The 17,352-nt window shown below is 33.7% G+C and overlaps 1 protein-coding gene across 5 annotated transcripts in view; it reads left to right on the top strand.

Moving 5' to 3' along the window:
* FGFR1OP2 (FGFR1 oncogene partner 2) overlaps positions 1-16,187 on the top strand; it is a 33,057-nt gene extending 16,870 nt beyond the window's left edge. The window contains exons 2-8 of one of the 5 annotated variants that reach the window (XM_021690479.1): positions 1,281-1,327; positions 3,300-3,448; positions 5,959-6,076; positions 7,387-7,529; positions 9,879-9,992; positions 12,636-12,749; positions 14,177-16,187. In XM_021690479.1, the coding sequence (XP_021546154.1) occupies positions 3,314-3,448; positions 5,959-6,076; positions 7,387-7,529; positions 9,879-9,992; positions 12,636-12,749; positions 14,177-14,311 (759 nt within the window). In that variant the 5' untranslated portion in view covers positions 1,281-1,327; positions 3,300-3,313 and the 3' untranslated portion in view covers positions 14,312-16,187. Of the gene's footprint in view, positions 1-1,280; positions 1,328-3,299; positions 3,449-5,958; positions 6,077-7,386; positions 7,530-9,878; positions 9,993-12,635; positions 12,750-14,173 lie in introns of all 5 variants that reach the window. The other 4 variants (XM_021690477.1, XM_044914909.1, XM_021690478.1 and 1 more) reach the window with 4 other exon arrangements.
* The last annotated feature ends 1,165 nt before the right edge of the window (positions 16,188-17,352 follow it).

The raw sequence follows: 17,352 nt of genomic DNA, 5'->3' as shown, positions 1-17,352 counted from the left end.
AATAGTTAATGTATTCATTGTTTATTAAGGGATATCTGAGGAATTTTTTTTTTTTTTTTTTTGCAGTATTTCAAAGAAGTGAATTATCCCAAAAATGATCCAGGTATTAGAATATAAATTCACTTTTTTTTTTAAAGCAAGTTGCTCTATTTTAGACAGCTACAGTTAAGTCATTTGATCGGCTTGGCTTCCAGTAAGAAAATTAGTTTTATCAGAGTGACTGAAGTACCTATTGTATATCAAGTCTGGTATTGTCACTTTTTGTGCTATTATAAAACCTATTAACAAGCAGTAAAGTCAAGATTTGTGCCTAGAGAATTCAAAAGTTTTGTTTGGGGCTTGGACATTTCTTGATTTATGGAATGGAAACACAATCATGAGATTTTCATTCAGTGAGCTGGTTATTGGAGTAAGAGTGTTACTAGTGGATGGTAATATGAAAAGGAGAAAGTAACAATATTTCATAATTATTCAGCTAGTAGAAAACATAGAGTGGTTTTCCTTTACCAATAGGGATTTGCGACATGGCAACATTAGGTTTAATGACCTAGTGTAGGGGAGCCTGGGTGGCTCTGTCGGTTAAGCATCTGCTTTGGCTCAGGTCATGATCCCAGGGTCCTGTGGTTAAGCCCTGCATTGGCTTCCCTGCAGCGGGAAGCTGCTTCTCCCTCTCCCACTCCCCCTGCTTGTGTTCCCTCTCTCACTGTCTCTCTCTGTCAAAAAATAAATAAAATCTTTAAAAAAAAAAAAAAAAAGACCTAGTGTAAGTTAGGAAGATGTTTTAATCAAGGCCCTGTGATTGCTCTGAGGGAAGAAGGCTATCTTAGCTCCTCAATTAAGGCATAGGATTTAATAGGCAGTGACTCTGGTGCCATGTTGTGAAGTTAATATCCCCAGAACACAGCATAACTTTTTTGTATTTTAAAAAGAAAGATTTAAAAAAAAAAAGATTTATGATTACCTAGGAAGACTCCATCTAGATTCAGGGCTCTCTTCCAATTAATCTGTCAGTCTCTGTGGATTCTTTTGCCCAGAGGAATCTAGGAGCTCAGTTTTTTTTCTTCTCCCCTTTTTTTTGGGAGGGCAAGGGGGGGGAAAACATTGAATCATACACAGTATAGTTTTTTTAATGTCTACATCACCTATCATCTAATCGTATGTAGGAGCCTTAGTGTATTCTGTTTGGAAACAGATCCTGTGTATTATATTTGTAGATGTTGTGTTACAGAGCATAAAGGAGTATTTTTCAGATAGTAATTTTATATTATTATTATTCACAGGTTGGGACCTGGGATTGTTAGAGGTTCTTAGCCCTTGAGTTGTTCTGGTAAGCCAAGATAAACTTTATGTCTCTAAAGTCTTTTACAATTTTCTCTAGACTTTCAATTTTTTTTTTTGTTATTATTTTCTTTGACCATCTGTTCCATCCAATTATCTTTACTGTAAGACAAATATGTCTTGTTTTTAATTTTTTTTTTTTAAGATTTTATTTATTTATTTGACAGAGACACAGCAAGAGAGGGAACACAAGCAGGGGAAAGTGGGAGAGGGAGAAGCAGGCTTCCCGCCGAGCAGGGAGCCTGATGCGGGACTTGATCCCAGGACCCTGGGATCATGACCCTAGCTGAAGGCAGACACTTAACGACTGAGCCACCCAGGCGCCCAAATTTTTTTTTTTTTTTTTTTTTTTTTTTTACTCATTACAAGTCAATTTGCCCCCACTTCCCCCTCCCAGTTTTGTTTTTTTTGTTGTTGTTTTTGTTTCTTTTTGGTGAGGGGGCTTTAAATAACTTCAAAATTCTATTCTGAAGGATCTGGTGTTTCATACTAGTGGGGTTAATGGGAGATATGATGGCTCCCATATGAATAAGAAATCTGTATTGTTATCCATCTATAATTTTAAGTAATTCTCCTTGGAAGTTTAGAGAAAGGACAGGACGTTGTTTGCTAATGTCTTCCTTGGAGCAGCATCTTGAACAGATAATGGATAGTTGTCCTTTTGTGTTTTAGCCAGTATGGGACAGTTGTAACTTTAATGACCCCTTTGCTTATCATTTTTTCAAGTACCTTTTTCTGAATCTCTCAAATCTTAGAAGACAAATCTTTTGGTTGTTTTATCTGGAGAGCCAGAAATTGTATTAATTTCCAGCTTTTTTTTAATTCTTAAAGCTCTCTGGAAATGTCATATATTGAGTATTTTCTAAATTGGCAGTTTTTCATTTTAATTCTGATTAAATCCTCTTATTCAGGTTTGAACTAGTACAGTAGAATCTAACAATCTTGCATTCTGTAGCAAATTTGTCTTCCTACAGTTGATGAAATCCTTAATTATAGCCCTTAGCTTGGATCCATACCAGAGTTTTAATTTAACTGCTGTAGACCTGGCTTCTGGCCTAGTAATTTTGCCGTGTGACTTTACTTTTTGAGAAAGCCCTGAAGAAAGGATGGCTCATGTAGAAGGTAAGGTAAAACTAAGAGAAAAATTCAAAGATAGTAAATTTCAGAAGGTTAAAGTCTTTGAGAGAGATTATTTTAAAATTACGATTTTGTTTTGAGGTCTCTGCATACTAGGGAAGAAAGAAGCTAACTATTGAATGTTTCATATTTTGTCTCCTAATTTTTTGAGCTCCTCTTAAACACATTATTTATTGATTTTAACGTATCAAAAATTTCCCATAATGGCTGGTGTTCTAAGTCATATTTTTTTAACCATTTACTAAGGAAGTGCAAGAGTTAGGATTATAGTACTTCATATAAGATGTAGTTCCTCCAAAAGAAGGACACTTTGACATAGCATGACACATAGAGACCAGTTTGGCTGGTCAATAAGTGTGTGTTGTTAATGGTATCTCAGGTCACCTGACCAAGCAGAGGCTAGGAAGGATCTCGTAGTTAGCAACTCACAATCATGGACCACAGAATACGGACTAATAAAGTGACCTTTTTCACAAATAACAAGATAAGGGAGTGATCTCCTGAAGAGCACAATTTTTATATAATATAAAATGTATTCACTTGATCTGTACTTTTTTCCCCACCATAAATTCAGGGTATTTTAAATACACTCTGATTATGTCTGCAAATCATTTATATATGCTCTAATTTTTTTGATATTATAAATTCACTTTCAGGCTTGTGCCATCCTAAAAGAAGCAAAACCACAAGTGTTCTTACATGTTTTTTCTGCGCAGTGAACAATCCTGTAACAAATGTAGCTTAAGCATATGTATGTTAACATGAAACTAAAATAGTAAGACGATATACTGGCTTTGTTTTGAGTCTTGATTTTAATTTTATAGGTATTCCTTTAGAAATGAGTTGCACAATTGAGAAGGCACTTGCTGATGCTAAAGCTCTTGTTGAAAGATTGAGAGATCATGATGATGCAGCAGAATCTCTGATTGAGCAAACCACAGCTCTCAATAAGCGAGTAGAAGCGATGAAGCAGGTTTGATTTTTCTTTCTTGTTGATTCCATTTTGAAAAAAGCAGACATTTATGTATTGCTTGAATCATAAACGTCTGCTTAATAGTTTTTTTTTTAATGTTCTATAAAACTTAAAAGTAGTTTGACTTGCAGGTTTTAATTTTACTTTAGACTATCCTATAATTTTGTCATGTCCAGGTAATATATATATATGTATGTATATTCTAAAAACTGTATATTTGATTACTTGTTTTTCTGACAAAGTTGCACATTGGAGTTTAGAAAATATATGAATATATTAGGTTCAGAGATATTTGACAAAGACCAAATAATATCTTTTACTAATAGTGACATATTTTGCTCTGTCTCATATTTTTATAATGTAGAAATGTTTATATTTTTCTTTATAAAAGTACTTAGGTGATGTTATTTAACAACAAAGTAGTTTTCGAAAATGATGTAAAGCAATATCTGGTTTATACTGTACTTCCTACCTTAATTTTCACTTAATGCTACCAGTTAAAGAAGAAATGAAAAGGGCTTCACTTCTTATTATCCTTATAATACGTGTAAGAATTTTCTTATAAAAGAACTTGCAAAAAAGAACTTTCCAATGGTCTATGGAGTTTAGCTACCATTTTAAAAGCCTCCTTACTGACAAAATTTTCAACTCAAAGAGAATTATACAATTTCTTATATTACGATGGAAATCAGTTGGGAGAAATGTATATTCATAGCCTACTCTTGTGAAACTCATCCATCTTGTAAAAGGAAGCAACCCTGGGATACTGCTTTTAACAAAGCTACTGGAAATAATGGAGAAAGTTTACTTGTTTTGTTGCCCTAAACAGATTACATATCTCCCTAACTGTCCAGCTTGACTCATGCATTCCAAGGAACATATATCTGGTACTGAGTTGTAAAAACAAAGGAGTTTGACAATTAAAGAACCAGAAATGTTATAATGAATACATTACTAAGCGGCACATCAAAATGCCTTGAAAATGAAGGAGTACAGTTTTAAAGTTAGACTCACATTTATTTATAGTTTTTTTCATTTCTTTTGCACATGTTCTTTTTTACTATTGTTTTTGAGCTATAATTCACAATACCCATAAAATTAACTCTCTTGAAGGGAATAGTTCATTGGATTTTAGTACATTCACAGGTTGTGCAGCCATACTCACTATCTAATTCTGGTACAGTCTCATCACCCCAAGAGCTCGCTTCCACTAGCAGCTGTTCCCTAGTTCTCCCTTCCCTCAGCCCCTAGCAACTAATCTTTCTGCTCTGTGGATTTGTCTCTTTGGGACATTTCCTATGAATGGAATCATACAATATGTGGCTTTTTGTAACTGGTTTTTTAATGTAATTTTTTTGAGGTTCATCCATGTTGTAGCATAAGTTTTTTATTCCTTTTTATTGCTGAATAATATTCCATCATAAGGTTATAGTGCATTGTGTCTATCCATCAGTTGATAGACGTTTGGATTGTTTCTTTTTGGGGGCTATTATAAATAATACTGCTATGAATATTAGTGTACAAGTTTCTGTGTAGACATATATTTTCAGTTATCTTAGGTATATACCTGGGGGTAGAATGAATGGGTCATATAATAGCTCTGTGTTTAAATTTTTGAGGTCTGCCAGACTATTTTCCAAAGCAGCTACACCATTTTACATTCCAGTCAACAGTACAATTTCTCTACAATCTGTCCAACACTTGTTATTTGACTTTTTGATTAAGAGCATCCTAGGGGCGCCTGAGTGGCTCAGTCGTTAAGCATCTGCCTTCAGCTCAGGTCATGATCCCAGAGTCCTGGGATCGAGCCCCGCATCAGGCTCCCTGCTCGGCGGGAAGCCTGCTTCTCCCTCTCCCACTCCCCCTGCTTGTGTTTCCTCTTTCACTGTGTCTCTCTCTGTCAAATAAATAAATAAAATTCTTTAAAAAAAAAAAGATCATCCTAGTAGTTGTGAAGTGGTATCTTACTATTGTATTGAATTGCATTTCCCTAATGACTAGTAATATTAAACATCTTTTTATGTGCTTATTGGCCATTTGTATACCTTCTCTAGAGAAATGTCTCTTCAGATCCCTTGCCCACTTTTTTCCAGCTCTATTGAGATAGAATTGACATATAACATTGTGTAAGCTTAAGGTGTGCAAGATGATTTGATACACATATATATTGCAAAATGATTACCACAGTAGTTAGTTAACACCTGCATCACCTCACATAATTACCATGAGTATGTGATGAAAACATTTAAGATCTACTCTTACTAACTTCTAAGCGTATAACACAATCTTATTAACTATAGTCACCATGCTGTACATTAGATTCCCCAGAACTTACTTTGTTTGACCATTTTTTAATGTATTATTATTAAATTAGGATTATTATTATTGTTATTGAGAGTTGTAAGAATTCTTTATGTATTCTGGATATTAGACCCTTATCAGATATATATCTGAGATATATACTTTCAAATATTTGCTCCCCACATGTTCTTTTTTGATCTTTTCATTAGTATCAGGAAGAAATTCAAGAACTTAATGAAGTTGCAAGGCATCGGCCACGGTCCACATTAGTTATGGGAATCCAGCAAGAAAACAGACAAATCAGAGAACTGCAACAAGAGAACAAAGGTAAGAGATATAGTCTTAAAACACAAAGGAGTTTGACAACTAAAGTTAAGAACCAGGAAATTATAATGAATTATGTTACTAAGTGGCTCATCAGAATGCTTTGAGAATAAAGGAGTGGGCTTTAAAGTTAGATTCAAATTTATTTAAAAAAAATATTTTTTCATTTCTTTGGCACATGTTCTTTTATTACACATTTGAGATGTATTTCACATACCATAAAATATACCCTTTTGAAGGGTTCATTGGATTTTAGTTAAAATTGAATTTAGTTAAAAGAGCTGTAATATACAGTTGGACTCTTAATATTTTCAAAAATGGGGAAATGGCTAACTAAATTTCCTTTTTGGTATTCTCATTTCTGATCCATATGCCCAAATCATATGTATTAATCATTATCCTTTCCTACATATGAATGTCTACCTTGCATGGAGTCATCCTAGATTCTTACCCTCAATATTCAGTTTGTGCCATTGTTGTTACCTATGAAGTAACTCACTTTCCTTCTCTGCAGAACCACTGCTTTGGTCTCTTGCTTTGGTGTTCATAGTCTCTTGAACTGATAGGAGGCCCTAATTGGCCTCTGATTTTAGTCTCTTTCCCCCCCCCTTCAGTCTGTCTCCAAAACAGGCATCAGATTCATTTTTCAAACATATATCTAATCATGTTATTTTTTTGCTTTAGAACCTTCATTGTATACTTATTTCCTTATCCAGAGCTTTCAAAATCAACTCAAGGCCTTTTTCTCTGCCTTCTTCCCATACCGCTCTTCTCCATGAAACCTTTGTTCTTGCTGTCCTGAACTAGTTCCTGAATACAACATCCGCTTTCATGCCTCCCTGTGTAGAATGCCCTTTCCTTTATTTTTCAACTTAAGGAATGCAAGTTCATCTCAATAATGTGAAACTTTCACCAGTTTCTCCTCACAGACTTTGTTTATATATATTTGGGTAGAGCTCTACGCTGTACTTTACACATTGTATTATAATTATTTATGCATTTGCTTTCTCCACTAGACTCTGAGCTCCATGGCCTTTTGGGTATTCTTAATATAGAGCATTATCTGGTACTTAATTATTATTCAGTAAATGTTTGTTGAAATGATTCTTTAAAACTGAGTTTTAAATGGTCATTTAAAAAACTAATAAAGGACTCCATTTGGTGTGCTTGCTTTCTTTATGTCAAGGTTTTTACACGTTTCTTTTTGAAACACCGTCTTTTTTTTTGGTAAATACAGTGGGGAAGAGAATATTTTGTACATCTTTAATTCAAGTTTGAGTAAAATATACTGTTATTCTTGTGATTCTTGATAGAATTGCGTACATCCCTGGAAGAACATCAGTCTGCCTTGGAACTTATAATGAGCAAGTATCGAGAGCAAATGTTTAGACTGCTAATGGCTAGCAAAAAAGATGATCCGGGTATAATAACGAAGTTAAAAGAACAGCACTCCAAGGTAATCCATTTTATAAGTATAACTGAAAATGAAAAAGAAGCACAATTGGTTAACTTGTGTTGAGATTTTTTTTTTTAAATCACAGGTATCTAACATGATATTGAATATTTCATCTTTCTGACATTTTATGCTTTTCCTTATTTTTGTCATTTCTTTTTACATATTTTGTTTGATTTACTCTCTTAACTCCTATTGTTCCCTAGTAGCTTTAACATATTTTCAAAAATAAACTTTATTTGGGAAGTAAAGGTAAGTATATTCAATTCAAAATTATTTTATAAGGTTATCTGCTTTTAAGAAATATTTCCTCTAATTTGTGTGTTGACATTTGTTGCAAAAACAAAAATTGAAATGCTGAAAAACTTTTTCAGAAATCTGAAACCAGCTAAAGGTATATTTGTTTTCCTTAAGACTATTTTCTGAATGAGGCTAATTAATCCAGACTATAAACAATACTGATTATGATGGAAAAACCATAGGGGGTAGGGAGGAAAAGAGCCAACATATTAAGATTTGACCCCACCCCCAACCCCCAGTCACATATCACTTAACACCATTTTTAGACACAGAGCTGAACTGGTTAGAAATTAGTGTTTTTCCCTCTGTTCATTTTACTTATTGACCTCCCTGTGTCTGCTTTCTTTGTGTATGTCCCTATGTTCATTAGCAAGTGCTATGAAGACAAGTCTAATAATCCTTTCCTATTTATACTTTAAGCTGAATTTTAACTGCTGATGTGAATAAAAGTATTAGAATATTGTGATTTCTAGCTATTACCTGTATTGGATAATGGTGAGCTAACTATTATGAGTTAAAACTAACATTATTTAAGAAATACTGTTTTAAGACATGTTTTTATCTCTCAATTACTGAAACACATTTTAGAGTCCTTAAAGTAATTCTTCCATCTTGGTGCTTGTAGGTATTTTTAAATTATTAATTATTCTATTAAAATTAAATACCTAGTAAACAGATCTTTGTGTGAAAAGTTTGCATATTAAGAGAATTAGTAATAGATACCTCTTGTGTCAATTGTATAATAATAAATTAATAAATATGGGTTAATGTTATCTAACTATACTATTCATCTTCTAACCAAAAGGAATAACCTTGGATATTTAAGTGGCAATCTTTTGAATATAAATTTATCTATCATTAATGAGATCATTATAAAAACGTATAAATTTAAATGTATAACTTGAGTGTTTCTTTCAAAGGTACAAAGATGAATTGACTTAAATTAACTTAAATTATTGGTAAAATATAATCTTGAGAAATTCCAAAAGGCCTTTATGTTTAAAACCTAAGAAATAAATTTGTTAAGATCTAAAGAGATTGCTCTACCAAAAAATGTTTAGCATAAGATACTGCAGGTTGCTAGTTCCATCTGGTAGCAGCTATGCCAAAAGCAAATATTTTCTAGAACACATTAGAACACATTTAGCAAAGTTAAACATTTCTTAAGATAGCTGTAAACCATCCTTTATTATGTAGATTGAATTCATCTAAGTGCTGATCCTTCCATAAAATGACTGTTCAGTTACTTGTTGTTAATTCCAACTAATACATATTAATGTTTGTGATTTTGATTTTTCCCAAAAAGGAGACACTTCAACTCAATTAAACAAACATTTATTAACACTTGCACTGGCTTAGTTATTATTAATAATAAGATGAATAAATAATAAGTTCCATTACTTTGTCATAAGAGCTTATAGTGTAAAGGGAGATACAAACATATAAGGTAGGATGTGATGAATCCTAAAATAGAGATATGATTTAATAGAGGAATACTAGTGGAAGCAAGATTAGTTCTCCTGAGGAGAATCTGGGAACGTGTCAAGAAAGAAAGACAAATCCATCTAAATCTAACCTTGAATTTTATTGAGGGGGGGAAGGGTCAACAAGCAGAAGTGGGTGAGCAGAGAAACTTGTAGATAAAGGTGGAAAAATACGAGATTCCAGGACGTGTTTAGGTATTGACACTCTGATGAGCCTAAACACAAAAAAATTTTATAACACATTTAGGGGTAACAAGCGGAGTTACACATAACAGCATTTTGGCATAAGAGATCATTTTGAGACCACTGTAGTACAGAATTTCACCCTCACTTAGAAGTTTTTGAGCACAGATTGAAAAATCAATAAAAAGTTTGAGAAGAACTCATTTTTGTCCAAATACAGATCGCAAATACTCATTTTTACATTATTTTTGAACAGATGCCTTTTTGGAAATCTTAAAAAAACAAACATTTCAAACAGTTGGCTAACACGCATGAACTAACACTCATTCAGTTTTTAAATTACGGATGATATCCGTATTAACATTATAATGACTCTGTACTACAGATTGACATGGTACATCGTAACAGCTCTGAAGGATTCTTCCTTGATGCATCTCGACACATCTTTGAAGCATCTCAACATGGACTGGAGAGGAGGCACTTGGAAGCAAATCAGAATGTACACTAAATAAAACAGTCAACTTTTGGGGTGTGGATGGAAGGGGGGGAGGTCCATTTAAAACACTCTTTGACATTGAATTTTCCTGCCAGTTTAAATCAGCAAATAAGTGAAATTGCTTTAAAAAAATATGCTGTGCTTTTGATAGCCATGCAAAAATATTCAGTGTAGAAACTTTAAATCTGTCATTAATTCTCTGTGTATTGTATCATACCCAGCCTGTTAGATAATTGCAGGCTTTAAAGGTTGTTCAAGCCAGATATTCATTTTGTTGCTACAAAATTTTATAAACAGCTGTCATCTTTGTGGACATCAAACTGTTTTCTTGGAAGTCATTTTAATCTGATTTCATAAAAATTTTGTTTGAACTATTAAAGGAACAGTTTTAATTCAGATTTTTCATAGTTTGTAGTTTGAGTTCTCAACAACCTAAAAATGCTTTGTTTAGGTTTTATACTATATGTATATATGCTATATTGTCTTTATTATTATTATTATTATTGTGGCAGGTCTTTATTGAGCAAATTTGAAATAACCCTAAACAAAAGTTAAAAATGAGGTGGCGCCTGGGTGGCTCAGTCGTTAAGCATCTGCCTTCGGCTCAGGTCATGATCCCAGAGTCCTGGGATCGAGCCCCTTATCGGGCTCCCTGGTCTGCGGGAAGCCTGCTTCTCCCCCTCCCACTCCCCCTGCTTGTGTTCTCTTTCTCGCTGTGTATCTCTCTCTGTCAAATAAATAAAATCTTTAAAAAAAAAAAAAAAAAAAGTTAAAAATGAAAGGCATTTCAAGAAAGTTCAAGGATTATATTACTGACACTTCTTGCCTTTCAGACAGTTTTGAAAGCACAGCTCTTGGCCTCTTGTGTTCATTAAAAGACCTATGATACTTTCCTAAAGATTTTATTATAATAAATGAACCATCCATGAACTAGGCCTATAAAAATACTATTTTGTTTGAAGTCTTGGGGTGTTTTTTTCTCATGATTTAATTAGAATAGACTGTCCTGAAAAAATTAGTGGAATCTCATTTTCTTCCATTTTAAAAGCAAAGAATTACTTGCTTCCTGTACAGCCTTTTACCATAAAAGGACACTAAATGATAAACTGAAGAAAATGTTGGTATTCAGGATTTTCATTTAGCATCCTCAGTCTGTTGCTGCCGTTGTCTGTACTTTACTTGCTTTTAAACATCATGCTCCCTTTCCAGAGGGAAGGATATTAATCATTTTTAAAATACTATTTCAGAATATGACAGATGTTTGTCTTGATAATTATTCTTGCTACCATAATCTAATCCAGGACTGTCCACTAGCACTTCCTGAAATGATGGAAAGGTTATCTGTGCTGTTCAGCACCATGTGGCTATTGAGCACTTCAAGTGTCAATAGTGCAACTCAGGGACTGAATTAACTTTTTAAAAGGTGTTTAATTTTAATTGACATTTATATAGCATCATATTGGGTAGTGTAGATTAGTCCTTTTGTTTTGCCTTTCTGCCTGCTAGCATTGTATAGGTGTCCCCATTAAAATAACCTAAGGACCTGCATTTTTGTTGGTTAGAACATACTAAATGTGTGGCTTGCTAAAGATACTGTTTGTTCTCCATTCTTCCACAATTTACTAGTTTTGTGGGTTTTGGAGGTCCTCTCCAAACCCTTTATACAAATCAGATATATACAGTTATTTAAGAGACAGAGTTATTGGGGAAGTTTTAGCTTTTGAAGTTTGACCTTAATATAATAAAATCACCCTCAACTGCCAGTGAATAATGGTCTTAGAAGCTGTTTGTTGAAAAAATGATTATTCTCAAGTTTCTGTTGATTTTTAAACCTCGTGTCTGTCTCTTTCACTTGACTCTAAGCTCCTTGAAATCAGGGAACATGTCTTGATAGGTTTCAGATTCCTATTGCCTCGCAGGTGCGTGGCATATCATATAGGTGTGCAAAACAGAATAATAGCATGAGATTGGAAGAAATTTATGCTACCTGCTGCACCAAATAAATGTGGCTATTTTATACCTAAGTGATACTTTGAACAGTTTGCAAAGAAGGACATTTAATATTTTAATACTCAAAAGCAGATGTCTGTTCATTTTATTCAATATTTATTATCCGTTATGTACCAGACACAGGCAAATAGAAACAAGATACAGTTCCTGCTCTCAAAGAAGATTATAATCTGGAAAAGTTTCTAGGTTAGATTGAGATCAGTTTTTAGGCACAGATAATACAGAAAAGATTTATAAATCATGAAGATGTTAGGGGTAAAGAGATCGAATATGTCAATAATTTTTGTCTTCCGCATTACTTTGATTAGTAGTATATGTAGGTATAAAAAAGGAAAAGGTGTTGATCATCTGTGGTGAGAGGAATATGAAATATGAGTATTCTTCTTGCTAGTGGGTTTAGTTATATTGTGCTGCTTATACTTACTTGTAGCCCTAACAGAAGTCTGATTTCAAAAGCACATTCATGGTCAGTCAACTTTCTTGTAAATATGTTTGATATAGTACCTCCATGTTAAATGGCAATGTAAGAATATTACATTCATATTAAGTGGCAATGCAGATCTTTTTAAAAAGGAGAGGATCCAAAATAAAAATAAAGTATTTCACTGATTTGCAACTCCCATCTCTTTTTTTCAGGAATTACAAGCACATGTTGATCAGATAACGGAAATGGCAGCAGTAATGAGGAAAGCCATTGAAATTGATGAACAACAGGGTTGCAAGGAGCAGGAGCGAATATTTCAACTTGAAGTAAGTTTTAAATTGCAAATGTGGGTGAAAACTGTCCATACAAAGATTTATGCCAGAAAATACATCCTATTTAAAAATATATGTATACACTTCTCTGGAAAACTGGCAATGTTCTCTTTCTTAACCTGGATACTGGTTATACGGGTATATAATGCAAGACCATTTCCATAGTAATAGAAGAGTCTAGGATCAGTAGTAACTTATAGCGATATTTGAGAAAATTGATGTTTTGATCCTATGTTGCTTCCTGTTATTGGGTGAATATGCTTTTTAATTTAGTAATTTAAAAAATTCCTTCATTCTGTTGGAGATCATGATGATGCAGGGAAAATTTTTTTAATCCACAAATATTCTTTGGGCACTCATATTTTTCTGGGGAATGTAAAAGCTTTTCTGTCCTTTATTTTGTGGTAGCAAAGGCATAAATCATTGTTGAATAATTCAAATTAGTAGAATAGACTTTTATACTTTAGAAGCTTCATTTTGAAATCATGGTGGAGATATTACTGGTTATAAAGGGCCAAAAGTGATTTCTGTCTCTAAGCATTCTTTAAAACAGGGGTAAGCAAACTTTTTCAGTAAAGGACAAGACAGAAAATATCTTAGGCTTTGCAAACCAGACATTCTCTGTTGCGGCTACTCAACTCTGCCGTTGTAACACAAAACAGCCATATACACAAAAAAGATTGTATATTCCTATAAAGTTTAATTTACAAACAACAGACCTCAAGCCAGGTTGTATGTAGTTTGCTGATCCCTGCTTTGTACCAATGAAACTTGGAAAGTAAGACTGAAGACAAAGTGGTTGAGAATTATAAAAGTTATTTTTAAATGTCTGCTAATTTCTTACAGTAGCTAATCTAGGGAAAAAAGTTGGTTATCAGTGCTAGATCTGGTCACTTCCCTTGAAAAATATCACGATTCACTCACTCAGCCCTGCTGCTTTCAAATTCCAGTGAAGAAAACAAACCAAACCAGATGGCTTGTCCTGCATTCCACGCTCTCATGGAAAGGAGTAAAAGTACTAAAGTACAAAGAGGTTCTAGTCCCAGGGTATTATTCACAGGCTTTGTTGAGTTTATAGAACTATAAATCTAGGTGTTATTTATTTCATCTATACTGTGAGTGTAAAATAAGGCAGTTTCTGAGCTTCCATCTACAATCACAGCTGCATAAATAAGGCTTTGCACTGGTGGAAAACACTGAGCAGTTTCTGTCTCTTTAAAAAAAGTATTCTCTGGATTCAAGTTGTCAGTTTCAACTGCATCTGTCATTTAGTATATGTCTGCCAATGACAGAACTTTCTTTTTTGTTGTTTTTGAATGATAGAACCTTCTGTCACAGCTTCATATGTTTGGCTTAAGATACGTTTGTCTTCTTGGGGCTATCTTGCTGACTACATCTTTGTTTTTGCCCTTTTTTAGCAGGAAAACAAAGGCTTGAGAGAGATCCTTCAAATAACTCGAGAATCATTTCTGAACCTTAGGAAGGATGATATGTCTGAAAATTCATCTTTGTCAGCATTAGTGACCAATAGTGATCTGAGTCTGAGGAAGAGCTGAAGAGCCTGTAAGTCTGTGAGCTTCTTACAAGGCTCCAAATGGTGACTGGGACTGGCCTACTAAAGTGAATGAATGAACAGAAAAATCTGTCTCAAGCTACCCTTTGCTTTATTTTTTTCTGTAGTATGTACAGTGTACTGGCAATGACATTCTTGAGATAGCAACAAAAAAATGCATAATTAATGGTCATAGACTTTATTCCAAAATAAAATTTAAAATAGAAACTTTGTTAATTGATGAACAAACTGAAGATTTTCTGAGTGCTGAACTGTCAAGAGCTTTCAGCAGTGCAGTTGGCATTCTGTATGATACTTGGGTAAGTGTGATTATCCCCAGTAAATGCTTGGGAATTCATAAAATTATCCACATTTTGCCACAGTTTTGTGAATGGAAGATTGTCATACTAAATTTTATTTCTCCTCCCTCTATGGTGTCAGAGTTAACAAACAGCTTTATGTACCATGAGACTTCAGCTTTAATGATTGCCTGTCTACCTTCCCATAAATGTAAATTTTTATCAAAGAAAATTCAGTTAGCAAGGCTGTATGAATGTTTTATATATGCACCATAAACAAAAGAGGTAATTTAATTTTAGCTAATTTACCATAATTAAAATAGTCAGCTAACAATTGTCCATAAGTTCCTTAAGTATATGAAATATCATTTCAGGAATGAAAGAGAAAGAATATTACTTTCTAAGAAAGAAGATCTTATAAGAGACATATTAGTAGGTTAAACTACTCCTTTGAAAGATTAAGTTTTGGTTCTAAATCAGTAATGAAGATGAGATTTTTCTCTTCTCTGGTTGATCTTTAAGTGTATTACATAGCTCTTTTAGCTAACAGTTGAAATGTTTGATATAGCAAGCTAGGTATGGTAATTTCAAAGTAAACAAATTTGCTCTGCCTCATTGAACCCTTTTTTAAAAGTGTTCTTAAGAGATACAGAAAGTAAGTTAAAATTTCAAAAAAAAAATTGTTTTCTGGATCTATTCTTAAGCTCTGTCTGGTCCTCATAACCTGTTAAGATTTTTCTTGTAACCTCTCAGTCCATAGGGGGATTGGGGGGTAGGAAATCTATGGATTTATAAGTATTTGTTTTATTTTTTACAAAATAATATCCAGTATTTAAATTTTTAAAAGCCACTAGAAATAGAAATGTACTTTAACATCAATTGAAATCTAAATTTTTCTTATTTTGTGATTATAGAATAAAAGGATAAAAGAAAAATATCACATGATTAAATATACTCATTTATATTAAAATTAGCACAGTAGCAAATTCTACTTTTGGGTATGTAATTTGTTAAAGAAATATTCACATGGTGATTTTTGTGTATAATTTCATATATTGGTAAAATTCAAAACCACTTTTCACTTTGAAATTTTTCTATCTTAAGTTTGGAGTAAGTGGGGTCGATGGGGCTGACTGAAAGGGCTAATGGCCCAAACACTGAATAGATCTCATTTCTCAGAGGCCTTAATTGATATTTTATAAATGACAATTTTTATTTTTAAACTTTTCTATTGGTTTTGGGGAAAGTATCTATTAATTTGGTGGCACATTCATTCATACAGTTTTTATCCCAAGTCAGAATTAAAGAAAATAAGCTACACAGTTGAGATTAAGTCTGAGGCAATTCATTGAGGCAGCTCTATTACAGAATGTTACTTGATAATTATTTTTATAAACAAGTTAATTTATTCTTAGTCTTCTTACTTGGATATAATTTTAAGATCTTGGTGTTTAAAGATATTTACTTTGTTATATAGCAACATCCATACTTTTTTTTTTTTTTTAAAGCAAAACCTTAAATTTATGTCTGAGAGTGTGTACTGCATAAGAGCCTGTTTTATCAATAAAGATGAACGATTGAAATTGATACGGTCTCCAAGTTAATTTGAGAACAGTGCTTACATTTATTAATAGTTTATTTTTATGGCATCTTCTCTCTTACCACAAAACTAGTACTTAGCAACAACTTCTATCTGTATTTCTTAAGACTTGGCCAGCAACTTATTCCTGATCCTGCAAGCTTTTTTATTACATGTGGTGGGTTTAAGAGTGTCCCCGCAAAGGTTATGTCCAGGTTCTAACCTCCTGTACCTGTAAATGTGACCATATTTTAAGTTTTTGCAGATTTAAGGATCTTGGGATAAGATCATCCTGGATTTAGGATGGGCCCTATATCCATTGACCAGTATCTTTAGAGAGGGATATCTGAAATAGGCATGAGGGAGAAGGCCATGTGAGGCAGAGAGTTATGCAAGCCTCGGGGCCCTGCGATGCCATCAGAAGCCAGGAGAAGGGTATGGAATGCATTGTTCCTCAGAGCCTCTGGAAGGGGCCAGCCCTGCTTGATTTCAGACTTCTGGCCTTCTTGATTTTTCAGAACTGTGAGAGAATAAATTTCTGCTAAGCCACCCAGCCTGTGGTGATTTGTTATGGCAGCCCTGGAAAAGGAGTATCTATTTATCATCTATCTACTACTTTTTATTTTATATAGGAAATTTTTTTTTTTTAAGATTTTATTTATTTATTTATTTGAGAGAAAGAGAGAGAAACAGCATGAGAGGGGAGAGGGTCAGAGGGAGAAGCAGAGCAGGCTCCCCACCGAGCCGGGAACCCGATGCGGGACTCGATCCCAGGACTCCGGGATCATGACCTGAGCCGAAGGCAGTCGCCCAACCAACTGAGCCACCCAGGCGCCCGGAAATACAATTCTAAAAAAAACAATTATATACAACCTCACAGATAAAGGGTTATCTGCTCAACTTGATATTCTTTAATATAAAGGTGACTTCCAAAATTTTATTTCTAAACTGCCTCAATGATTGAAAGATTATAAATCCATAACTCAATTTTTGGTGATCTCTACGTTTTCTGATGGTCAGAGTAAAATAGGATTGCATTTTTCAGTGAAACATCGATGAAGAATAATTTCTAATTGGAATTTGAAGGGGCTTTCTTTTTACCTCAGTGGTTGCTTTTGTTCTTTCTTCTGACTTAAAATTAGAGAGCCCCAGGGCTCAGTCCTTATT

The sequence above is a fragment of the Neomonachus schauinslandi genome, chromosome 5, assembly GCF_002201575.2.
Source record: "Neomonachus schauinslandi chromosome 5, ASM220157v2, whole genome shotgun sequence".
Taxonomy (NCBI): Eukaryota; Metazoa; Chordata; class Mammalia; order Carnivora; family Phocidae; genus Neomonachus; species Neomonachus schauinslandi.
The sequence above is the reverse complement of the archived record's forward strand: the minus strand, read 5'-3'. Positions and strand labels throughout refer to the sequence as shown.